At 40.1% G+C, this 12,972-nt stretch overlaps 1 protein-coding gene across 2 annotated transcripts in view; it reads right to left on the bottom strand.

The window, feature by feature from the left end:
• Nucleotides 1–12,714, bottom strand: part of VWA3B (von Willebrand factor A domain containing 3B) — a 236,408-nt gene extending 223,694 nt beyond the window's left edge. The window contains exons 1-2 of one of the 2 annotated variants that reach the window (XM_032351983.1): nucleotides 12,477–12,714; nucleotides 8,258–8,534 (exon numbers count right to left, since the gene is read on the bottom strand). In XM_032351983.1, coding sequence (XP_032207874.1) covers nucleotides 8,258–8,534; nucleotides 12,477–12,533 — 334 coding nt within the window. In that variant the 5' untranslated portion in view covers nucleotides 12,534–12,714. The remainder of the gene's footprint in view (nucleotides 1–8,257; nucleotides 8,535–12,476) is intronic. The other variant, XM_032351982.1, reaches the window with a different exon arrangement.
• Between the last annotated feature and the right edge of the window lie 258 nt (nucleotides 12,715–12,972).

The following is a 12,972-nucleotide window of genomic DNA, read 5'->3' as shown; positions in this document are numbered from 1 at the left end:
TGCAAAGCCTAGATACAAGGGCAGGTCAGGCCAGATGAAGACATCTAATCAGTGGGGCACGCATATATCTACTAGGGTAAATTGAAATTCAATTGGCCACCTGTGTGTTACCTAGCAGTTTTTTCCTGTGTGTGGCAGACCTAGCATGACTGTGCAGTTTTCTCTGTGTATTGCAATCTCATTGGCCACCTGTGTATAGCCCGGCTAAACTACCTCTATAAAAGTACATCTGTGAGGCTGGGAGGGGTCGCCTCTATGCAAGAGACGGCCCTGACAGGTCAGTTTGATGCTCGATGCTTGGGTCAAAATAAAGCTTTGCTTGACCTTCGCTTTGTATCAGTCTCGCTCCTTTGATTACGGACCCTAACAGTGATATCTCATTTAGTTTTGATTTGTATTTCCCTGATGATAAGTGATGTTAAGCAACTTTTCCCAGGTCTGTTAGCTATCTGGATGTCTTCTTTGGAAAAATGTCTATTCAAGTCCCCTTCCCATTTTTAAACTAGGTTGTTTGGGGTTTTTTTGTGTTGAATTGCATAAGCTCTTTATATACTTCAGATATTATGCCCTTATCAGGTATATTATTTGCAAATACCTTCTCACATTAACTGAATGTCTTTTTGTTGATGGTTTCCTTCACTGTGCAAAAACCTTTTTATTTTGATTTTAAATAAAGGTCCTGGAGCAACTGGATATCCACAGTCAAAAAAGGAACTTATACAGAAATAACTCAAACTGATCATGGGCTAAATACAAGATGTAAAACTATAAAACTTTCAGTAAAAATATAGACGAAAGTCTTTGAGAATTAGTAAGCTCTATATTAAGAAAAAAATTGATAAATCAATAAAGTCACCAAAATTTAAAACTTTTGCTCTGAGAAACTCTCTTTAGAGAATGAAAAGATAAGCTACAGACTAGAAAAATATATCTGCAAGCCACATGTGTGACAAAGGACTCATATCTAGAATATATAATGAGCTCTCAAAACTGAACACTGAAAAAATTTAATTAGAAAATGATCAGAATTCAAAGAAATGAAACAAATAATTCTAAAATTTATATGGAACCAGAAAAGACCTCGAATAGCCAAAGGGATATTGAAAAAGAAAGCCAAAGTTGGTGGCATCACAATTCCGGACTTCAAGCTCTATTACAAAGCTATCATCATCAAGACAGTATGGTACTGGCACAAAAACAGACTCATAGATCAATGGAACAGAATAGACAGCCCAGAAATAGACCCTCAACTCTATGGTCAACTAATCTTCGACAAAGCAGGAAAGAATGTCCAATGGCAAAAAGACAGCCTCTTCAATAAATGGTGTTGGGAAAATTGGACAGCCACATGCAGAAAAATGAAATTGGACCATTTCCTTACACCACACACACAAATAGACTCAAAATGGATGAAGGACCTCAATGTGTGAAAGGAATCCATCAAAATCCTTGAGGAGAACACAGGCAGCAACCTCTTCGACCTCAGCCGCAGCAACATCTTCCTAGGAACAACGCCAAAGGCAAGGGAAGCAAGGGCAAAAATGAACTATTGGGATTTCATCGAGATCAAACTTTTGCACAGCAAAGGAAACAGTTAACAAAATCAAAAGACAACTGACAGAATGGGAGAAGATATTTGCAAACAACATATCAGATAAAGGACTAGTGTCCAAAATCTATAAAGAACTTAGCAAACTCAACACCCAAAGAACAAATAATCCAATCAAGAAATGGGCAGAGGACATGAACAGACATTTCTGCAAAGACAACATCCAGATGGCCAACAGACACATGAAAAAGTGCTCCATATCACTCGGCATCAGGGAAATACAAATCAAAACCACAATGAGATATCACCTCACACCAGTCAGAATGGCTAAAATCAACAAGTCAGGAAATGACAGATGCTGGCGAGGATGCGGAGAAAGGGGAACCCTCCTGCACTGTTGGTGGGAATGCAAGCTGGTGCAGCCACTCTGGAAAACAGCATGGAGGTTCCTCAAAATGTTGAAAATAGAACTGCCCTATGAGCCAGCAATTGCACTACAGGGTATTTACCCTAAAGATACAAACGTAGTGATCCGAGGGGGCACGTGCACCCGAATGTTTATAGCAGCAATGTCCACAATAGCCAAACTATGGAAAGAACCTAGATGTCCATCAACAGATGAATGGATCAAGAAGATGTGGTACATATACACGATGGAATACTATGCAGCCATCAAAAGAAATGAAATCTTGCCATTTGCGACAACATGGATGGAACTAGAGCGTATCATGCTTAGCGAAATAAGTCAAGCAGAGAAAGACAACTATCATATGATCTCCCTGATAGGAGGAAGTGGTGATGCAACCTGGGGGCTTAAGTGGGTAGGAGAAGAATAAATGAAACAAGATGGGATTGGGAGGGAGACAAACCATAAGTGACTCAATCTCACAAAACAAACTGAGGGTTGCTGGTGGGGAGGAGTGTTGGGAGAAGGGGGGTGGGGTTATGGACATTGGGGAGGGTATGTGCTTTGGTGAGTGCTGTGAAGTTTGTAAACCTGGCGATTCACAGACCTGTACCCCTGGGGATAAAAATATATGTTTATAAAAAATAAAAAATTATTAAAAAAAGAAGAAAAAAAGAAAATTGTCATTGTGTAATTTTAATAGCATTGAATAAAGTATCGTCAGTTGTAGGAAAAAAAAAAAAAAGAAAATGATCAGAATACATGAAGAAATATTCATCTTGCCAAAGATAATATAGAGCAAATAAGCACATGAAAAGATGTTCAACAAAACTAAACATTAGGGAAACACAGACAAAACCACAACAAACTATCACTACACAACTATTAAAACAGCTAAAACTTATAAATGGTGACAGTATTAAACGCTGGTGATGATATGGAGAAACTGTTTCTCTCCTATTATTACTGAAATGAATAATAGAGCTACCCTGGAAAAGTTTAGCAGTTTCTTAATAAGACAAAATAAAACTTAACAAAACAAAAAATAAACACACAACTTACCATGTAGCAATTATATTCCTGGGCATTTATCCCAGAGAAATGAAAACTTATCATCACACAAAAACCTGTAAACTGCTCATAGCAGATTTATTTGTAATGGCCCCAAACTGGAAACTACCCTTTAATGGTAACTGGCTAAACAAACAGTGGTACATCCAATATTCTGGAATACTACAGCAATATAAAGAAAGAAACCATTGCTACATGCAACAACTTGGATGAACCTCAAAGAAATAATGCCAAATGAAAAAATGCCAATCTCAAAAGGTCACATACTACATGATTCCATTTATATAAACATTCTCTACATAAGAAAATCAGAGATAGAAAACAGACTTGTGATTGCTAGAAATTAAGGATATTGGTGGGTAGGGTGTCTGTACAACTAGAATGGGGTAGCATAAGGGAGATCTTTGTGATGATAAATAGTTGTACATCTTGACAGTGGTGATGATTACACAAATCTACACAAGTGGCAAAATTACACAGAATTATTCACATACAGTGAATCAATGTCAAATTCCTGAATTTGATATTATACTATAACTTTATAAGATGTAACCATTAGGAGAAACTCACTGAAGGGTACTTGGGATCTGTCTATATTATCTTTGTAACTTCCTGTAAAGCTATCACTAGTTCAGGATAAAAAGTATCAACCAGTGGGTCACCTGCGTGGCTCAGCTAGGTGTCTGACTCTTGATTTTGGCTCAGGTCATGCATCTCAAGGTTGTGGGATCAAGCTGGCATGGGGATCTGCACTGGGTGGAGCCTGCTAGGAATTTTCTTCTCTCTTTCCCTTTGCCCCACCCCCTGGCACTGCACGCATATGCGCATGAGCATGTACATGCACAGGCACAGGCTCACTGGTGCTCTCTCTCTCCAAAAAAAAAAAAAAAAAAAAGAAAAGAAAAAGAAATAAGTATCAACCAATCATCCAAAAAAATAAGAAGAGTGAAATAAAAACAAAGCAAAATCAGATAAACAAAAACTAAGAAAATCCGTCATTCATAGGACCTGCACTACAAGAAATGCTTAAAAGAAATTCTTTAGAAACAAATAGCAGATGGAACTGCAAGTCTTACAGGAAGGAAGAATATCATCAATAGTAAATATGTGGATTGTAAAATGCTATTTTTTTCCCACTCAGTTTCTTTATAAGACAAATGACTTTTTAAAGCAGTAACTATAACATTGATTTGTGAGATTTATGATGTATATAAAAATAAAATATATTAAAACAATAATACCAGGGACAGGAGTAGGGCTAAGTGGAGTTATACTGCTACAAGTTTCTTACATCTTACATGATGTAGTACAAAGTTAACTTTTAGCAGACTGGTTACAACGATTCAATCATGAGAGCAACCACTGAAAACATAATGCAAAAAGGCATACCTATAAAGTCTACTGAAATTTAAATGGGATGAAATGAAATGTTTAAAAATAAACAATTTACCCAAAAGAAGGCAGGAAATGAGAAACAGAGGAAAGAAAAAGACAAATAGCAAAATGGCATACCTAAATCTAACTCCATCAATTATTACATTAAATGTACAGAACCAAACACTACAATTAAAAGACAGATTATGATGGGGCACCTGGGTGGCTCAGTGGGTTAAAGCCTCTGCCTTCGGCTCAGTTCACAGTCCCAGGGTCCTGGGATCGAGCACCGCATTGGGCTCTCTGCTCCGCAGGGAGCTTGCTTCCTCCCCTCTCTCTCTGCCTACCTGTGATCTCTCTCTGTCAAATAAATAAATAAAATCTTTAAAAAAAAAAAAGACAGATTATGAGAATGGATTAAAGAGGAACTTCTTAAAGAGATACTACAGATAGTTTGAAAGTAAAAGACTAAAAACATATACGCTACATGCAAATACAGCAAAAGAAAGCTAAAGGAGTTGTATCAATATCAAAGTAAATGTCAAATAACTACTATATGAGACAGAGATGCACACTGAAAAATTATTAAAAATTTGTCAATTCATCAGAAAGATATGACAATCCCAAATGTGTATGTATTTAAAGTTTCAAACTGCATGAATAAAGCTGATAGAACTAAAGGGAGAAATGGACAAAGCCACTAGGCAAAAAAATCTCTAAAGACACTGCACATCTATAATAGAATAAAACCAACCATCTTGACTAATGAACATTTATAAGTACTATATAACAACTGCAGATTACACATTCTTTTCAAGTGTGCATGAAATGTGAACCAAGATACATGCTGGGACATAACACAAATCTCAGCACATTTCAAAAGATGAAAGTGTTACAGGCTATGTTTTCTGACATAAACAGTAGTAAATTAAGTAACAAGGATTCTTTTAAAATCCTAAAATATTTACAAATTAAACATTTCAAAAATGAATCAAGGGAAAAAGTCACAAGAGAAAAAAAGTATTCTCAATTCAATAACAATGAAAGTACTACCTATCAAGATTTGGATTCAGCTAAACTAATGCTTAGAGGAATTTTAGATGTCTACATGAGAAGAGAAGAAAGGCTTAAAAATCAATTATCTAAGTTTCCACCTTAAGCTAGAAAAAGAAATGCAAATTAAAGTAAGTTGAAGAAAATAAATAATAAAGTTCAAAGCAGATAGCAATGAAATAGAAAACAAAGAACAGGGCAAAACAAAAAAACCAACAAACCCAAAATCTGATTCTTTGAAGAGTTATGATATACCCTGAACAAGACTTATCAAGAAAGACGTGAGGAGGGCGCCTGGGTGGCTCAGTGGGTTAAGCCGCTGCCTTCGGCTCAGGTCATGATCTCAGGGTCCTGGGATCGAGTCCCGCATCGGGCTCCCTGCTCAGCAGAGAGCCTGCTTCCCTCTCTCTCTCTCTGCCTGCCTCTCTGCCTACTTGTGATCTCTCTCTGTCAAATAAATAAATAAAATCTTTAAAAAAAAAAAAAAAAAAAAAAAAGGAAAGACGTGAGGAAAAAACACAAATTATATCTGAAATGAAAGAAGGAACACCTTTAGATTCTACAGGCATTAAAAAAATGTTAAGGGAATATTACGAAACATGTTTTGTCAATATGTTAGAAAACACTGATAAAATGACAAATTTCTTGAAAAACACAAATTTTCAAAATCAGCATGATGAAACAGAAGATCTCTATCCTGATTACAGAACAGAATTTCTCATCAAACTTTTCCTACAAACAAAACTCCAGGCTCAGGTAAGTTTCACTGGTATATTCCATCAAACATTTAAAGAAGAAATAGTACCACCCATATAAAAGCACCATCAGAACATCCAGGAGTTAAAAATAGAGCTACCTTATGACCCAGCAATTGCACTACTGGGTATTTATCCCAAAGATACAGATGTAGTGAAAAGAAGGGGCACATGCACCCCAATGTTCATAGCAGCAATGCCCACAATAGCCAAACTGTGGAAGGAGCCAAGATGCCCTTCGACAGACGATGTGGTCCATATAAACAATGGAATCTACTCGGGCATCAGAAAGCATGAATATCTACCATTTGCATTGACATGGATGGAACTGGAAGGGATTATGCTAAGTGAAATAAGTCAAGCAGAGAAAGACAATTATCATATGGTTTCACTCATATGTGGAACATAAGGAAAAGCACAGAAAACAATCAGGGAAGGAAGGAAAAACTGAAGGAGGGGAAATCAGAGGGGGAGACAAACCATGAGAGACTATGGACTCTGGGAAACTGTTTAGAGGGGAGAGGGGTAGGGAGATGGGGTAAGCTGGTGATGGGTATTAAGGAGGGCACGTGTTGTAATGAGTATTGGGTGTTATACATAAATAAGGAACCACTGAACACTACATTAAAAAAGAAGAAGAAGAACATACAGGAGAAGGGGATACTTTCAAATCATTTTACGAGGCCAGCATAATCCTGATGCCAAAGCCTAGCAAGGGCATTAAAAGAAAATAAAATCATAGAGCAGTAACTTCCATGACCTTAGATTGAAAAATCTTTGACAAAATATAAAGAAAGAACTGCTATTTTTGCTAATATTAGTGACTGAATTATAGTTACTTGAAATACAAGATTAAACTGCTTTGTTTCCAGGGCACCTGGGCTAAGTGGGTTAAGCCTCTGCTTTCAGCTCAGGTCATGATCTCAGGGTCCTGGGATCAAGCATCACATTGGGCTCTCTGCTCAGCAGAGAGTCAGCTTCCCTCTCCCTCTCTCTGCCTGCCTCTCTGTCTACTTGTGATTTCTGTCAGTCAAATAGATAAATAAAATCTTAAAAAAAAAAAAAACTGCTTTGTTTCCTTACAAAGGAATCCCATAGACCTTGCATTTAGAAGATAGAGGGCTGTATCACCCCTTGTGGAAGGATAAATGGGAGCACACAGCCTGAGCTCTGAAAAGCAAGGCCTTGCATTAAAATGGGCCCCCATGCCCTAGGCCTTCCTTATCACCAGTCTGGAACAAAGCTGCCAAGGGAACTGGTGAAAATCTCAGAAACACAGTATTATTGGCCACTCAATAAATACGTGTTTAATTCATTAATTAATTGGCTAATACAGAATTAGTAAAATCCAAGTAATGGCAACTGCCCTGATTGAAGGAGTGCTCCTCAAGTGGGGTATTACTGCCATGCTGGACAGGGCACACTGGGAAGGCTCACACTTCCTAAGACATTCTGTATCCCTGGTCCCCAGGCCCTATATTTCAGGAGCAACTCAACTCAGTATGTCATCAGAAAATAAATATACACAAAAACAAAACACATCCTCACCCATTTCCATACTCCGCTACTGGGAGTTCAGGACCGAATATCGAAGCAATGTGTTCAGAAAAACTAGCCTGTCACATAAGACAGCCCACAACAGTAAAATCGCTCACTCTCCCTGAAACCACACATAGCTATTGTCTTAATCAACAACCTCCTAAAGGGTTCGCACATCCCAAGAGATAAAGAAGATATCTGCTGAAATACATACAACTTCTATTTCTTTTTTTTTTTCCATCTTTAAAAAAGACTAAGAATGAAATTAAGCAATATTTAGGCAATGAAAATAAGCAATGTTTAGTAAGTGGACTGACAATCATATACCTATGTAACAAACACATATTGGGGGTCCATGCACATTTTTTATGGATAAGGATGTGAGATCAAAACAAGATCAGAGGCCTGTGGTTTGGGGGGGACCTTCAGAACTGATGCAGAACCCTCAAAAGCTAAAGCATGGCAAGCTGGTTGGGATTCCCAACCAGCATTGCTTTATGAGTACTTTACCTTCACAATGTGGGAATCCAATCTGTGAAAGAATCTGTTTCAAGGTCAATTTGTTGCTCTTAAGCCCATGCAGTTGAAGCCATTCCTCAGATGAGATGAGACTCTGCCCAGCCAAGTCTGTTTTCGTGTTGCTTTGTCTCTCTTGCCCCTGCAGCTGCTGCTCAGAGATGGTGGAAGATGAGGCTGAGAGCTCCATCTCTGAATTAGGATCTAAGTCACAGAGACCTCCCATAAGAGCAATTGTCAAAATCAGACTTGCTGAAGACTTGGAAACAATCTGACATCAACAAAGGATAGGTTTAATATTAATTACAGCACAATCATTAAGTGGATTCAATCTACCAGTTAAAAATGTTTAATATAGATGCTTATTTGCTGACAAAGAAGATACCCACATATATTGCTAAAATATATCTGCAAAGTTCAATATCTATCCATACATACCCATGTATGCACAAAGGAAAACATCTAGAAAGGTAACTGCCAACAGTTTATAGTAGTTTTATCTGTGTGGTGGGAATATATGTGGTTTTTGCTTTTTCTACATTGTTTAAATGTTTACATTATTTAAACATTTCTGAAAGAGGATTGACTATTATAATCAGAAAAATGCAAAGCTCTTCCATTTTAGAAAATAAACATTCTCTCCTGAACCTTCATTATAAATCAGTATTCCAATTATAATTGCACTGGACCTTTTACGTCCAAAGAGGATTCAGAGGGTAAAACCCTGACAGGAAATACAGTGGTTCTACAGATGGAACATCTAACGGGGAGCTAGCAACAGGGGAGGAACCGGACTGTGGCTCACCCCAGCCAGAATACCTGGATTCACTTTCCAAATGTTTTAAAGTTGGACTTAAACATTCTGAGTCATGTAACCAGCTGTTCTGGGACCAACTGGACTCAAGGCAATATGCTACATATTAAACTTATCTAGACCTGCCTAAATATAGCTCATGTATACAAGAGGGAAGGAGTGGCCCAGACTCTAATGCAATCTTAACCCACTCACCACACCTTCAGGCAGGGAGAGAAGGAAAGGTCTGCTTACCTCAGTACCCAGAGTGTGAAACACATGTGTTTGTTTCCTGGGCTGTAAAAATTTTCAACAACAGAAATACTCCCTTTTCCCATTTCTAAAACTCCAACCACATTCCCTGCAAGTCTCTGTTACGATATGAAAATCAGTCAAATAGAGAAATCAGCTGGACATAAGCTAGGGAGTTTTCATGAAACGATATTAAAAGTTATTATTAAAAGCACTGAATGAGTTATGCATGGATAAGCACTTGACAGACTTGAAAGAGCTATGTCCCAATAAATGATTTTTTTTTAATATTTTATTTATTTATTTGTCAGAGAGAGAGAGAGCAAGAGCGAGCACAGGCAGAGTGGCAGGCAGAGTCAGAGGGGGAAGCAGGCTCCCTGCGGAGCAAGGAGCCCGATGTGGGACTCGATCCCAGGACGCTGGGATCATGACCTGAGCCGAAGGCAGCTGCTTAACCAACTGAGCCACCCAGGCGTCCCCCAATAAATGATTTAAAAGTCATTAACCTTTAGTAATTGTACCACTTTTACCTCGAGTACCTTTTTACCCCTAAGTCCCCAGTCATACGAGCTATTAAGTTTGGGCTTCTCCTCCTACGTTAGACTCACAGATTTTTTGAGATCTGGTCAACAAAGACTGAAGGACTTTTAAATTTGGCTAACAGTTCCCATAGAAACAAGAAAAGGAAGCTCAGAATAAAGATTTTTGATTATGTCATCATTTCTAGTTCATCTTTCTTCTCCCTGATACATACTCACCCATCTCTTATGTTCTTCTTACTAGAGGAAGCTACATGTCATAGGTTAAAATGGCAGCACAGCTATGTAAAATGTCTTTATAAGGCAACTAAACTGGATTTTGGAAACTAAAAGGTTTCAGGAGAGTTGTACATTTTAAGGCCAAAGGGACATGTTCTTGATTCCAAACAGAAGGCAACTGATTCCTCCAGCTAAGGGGCATGCCCCAGTGCCTCCTGCACTCATGTGGTTTAAAAAAAATTTTTTTAATAAATATTTTTTAAAAGGTCTGGCTGGCTCTACTGAATTTGAGAACGTATATGAGTCATTCTGATTCAGGTCTTGACTCAGGATTTGTTAGCCTGAGAAGACCCATATTATCGGAAATGAAAGCAACTGGACAATGGAAATAATCCAAGGAGACAGGGAAGGAAAGAAAGGGCATCTCCCAACAGAAGGGATCGTTCTACTCAGACTGGATAAGAGATCCTGCCAGAGCAATGAACCCAAATGATCTGAGAAAGCAACCCCTCCACACACTGCCCACCCCCTTTCCAAGCTCCAAGCTGGTCTCAGGTGGTTCTCCTATGGGAACCACCACCTTAACCTTCAATGAACTGCAAGCTCTACCACCTCCATTAAGCCTTTCCAGACCCCCTCACCAAACTTCTGCAACATCTTCCCAGCAAAGCTCCCACTTTTGTTTTGACATTTCACCAATATGACTTCCGGCACTTCAGATTCATCCTCTCTAGACTAAAAGAAGGTTCAGTGACTATAGGGACAAACTGTATGAATATCCTCAGCACAGCACAGTGCCTTAAAAACAGCAGGCACTTTGTAAGGGTGTTGAGCTGAATTAAACTGATCACTCAGAATTACTGAGAATACTGATTTTTCAAACAAGGCAAAGATTTTTTAGTTCAAACAAGTCTATTACCAGGTAATAGCTGTCTCTTTAATAGAGACACACTCTTTTCCACATATTACTATGTTATTATTATTACTGTGGTTTTTTGGGATTTCTTCATCTGGGGTTATCACAAATTAGGGAACAGAGGAATCCAGAAGTAAGAAACAACAAATCCGGTTGAACCCTGCCCTAAGTTTTAAAAGCTATGCGAAGAGCTTAAGTTTGAGGAAATATGAAAGGATTTCCAAAAGAGAATGAAGAAGTATAAACAGGGAGGAGGTGGGGGAGTGAAAGGCTGAGCTGAAGGGAGGAGCAGGCAGGGAAAGCTTGCGGGGGAAAAATAGAAAGGTTAAGTGGGCACAAGTCAAAGGCCCCAACTAAAGGAACCAGAGGGGTCAAGCACAGTCATTGGGTGCTGCTAAAGTCTGCTCATAGGGATGCCCCAAGGTCGTCCTGAGGGGAGCACCTAGAGGAAGCTCTCATGGTTTAACAGAGTAGGTCCTATATGGTCAGAGATTGAGGCACAACGCACATATTCAAGTCCATTAATTCAGGTTAACCATTGGGTATACTTCTGTTTTATCATCAACATCCAAAACTGCCTATATCCTTGTCAGTCCTTGTTGAAATGAAGTCTAGATTAGGTGGGTATATCTTGTGATTTATGTGAGTTTTGAATTGCAGTTGTTCCAGGGAGAAAGGAAGCTGGGACGAAGCCCCATGGGTATTCTAGAGCAACTCTCGCCCAGAAACCCTTAATGGACTCCTGCCTCCATTCTCCTGCCCCGAGGAGCAAGGCTAGCCTGTGATCATCTGCTCAAATAATGTGGGCAGAGTAAAGAAGACTGAAATGGACTGGCCCACAGTTAAGAAAATGGGGTCAAGAAAAGAAAATCTAAGAATAACGAGGCTTCTCTAGGAAGACCATTTCTGAGAAGGAAACCAAGAACTCCCTAGAAGTTAAGAGAACTCTACCAACTGGAAACCAAAACTAAGTAAGTTGCATGCCCATATAAAAAGAAAAAACGGGGCTTGTCTTAGTGACGTGATTGTGGAAAACCACGTAAATGTAAAAGAATGGAAAAAAGCCAAAGAATATTCCAGACCAGAAGGTTGCAGAAAGCTGTAATCCACGCAGATCCCTGTTTTGGGACTATTAATTTTATCATTATTTCTTAAAAATAACTTTCTCCTGGTTCTTGTATTAACTCCAAACGCATGTGCACTTCACCTTCTTATTGCTGTTGGCCTGTGGTAAGTGGGAAACCAAGAAAGCTGGTCCTCCACCAGAGCGGCTGGGCTTCGCGGGGAGTGGAGTAGGGTGGGAAGAGTTTCACAACAGGAGGGGTCTTCTACCTGTGTCTCAGCCTGACCCCAGGACCAGAGAACCTGGCAAACTGGCTTAGTAACTTTTGTGGAGGGCGTCCACGTAGGAAACTGCGTAATTCCAAGCTTTCCCTCCACAGCTTCCTGGAAACCTCGAAGGTTCTGTCGTGGAAGGGATCGCATCCCACTTACTAGGCAGTCTGTCGGATGAAAGACAAGGAGGTTCCTGTTTAGCAGCCGCCCTCTCATCCTCTGGGGACCCTGTCACCCCAAAAAGCCGGAGAGGCGCTCATCCCGCTGGTTGGTAAAGCAGCGACTTCGGCAAGCGAAGGGTCGCCGCTTGGCGCGAAGAATTTCAGACGTTCGATTTCTCTGTGACCCCAGCCCGAATGGCGCGGCGTGTTGACCACGGCGTCGCCCGGTTGCTCAGGCGCGGCCAATCACGGAGCGGCTCCTTCAGCCGACCCCGCCCACAGAGCGCGCGCCCGGCGGAGGCGGGGCCGGCGGGGCCCGCGGGGCCCGGGGGCTGAAGGTGGGGGCTCTGCAGCAAGCTCAGGGGCGAGGTGGCAGTGTGGGTGTCCTGGATCCCCAAGGTACTTTGGGACGCAAAGCAAGAGCCCCACGCTAGGGGACAGGGCGGATGGCATGTCCCCTCCACCTGTTGTTGCCGGGAAAATTAACAATGGCG

The sequence above is a fragment of the Mustela erminea genome, chromosome 7 (genome assembly GCF_009829155.1).
Source record: "Mustela erminea isolate mMusErm1 chromosome 7, mMusErm1.Pri, whole genome shotgun sequence".
Taxonomy (NCBI): domain Eukaryota; kingdom Metazoa; phylum Chordata; class Mammalia; order Carnivora; family Mustelidae; genus Mustela; species Mustela erminea.
The sequence above is the reverse complement of the archived record's forward strand: the minus strand, read 5'-3'. Positions and strand labels throughout refer to the sequence as shown.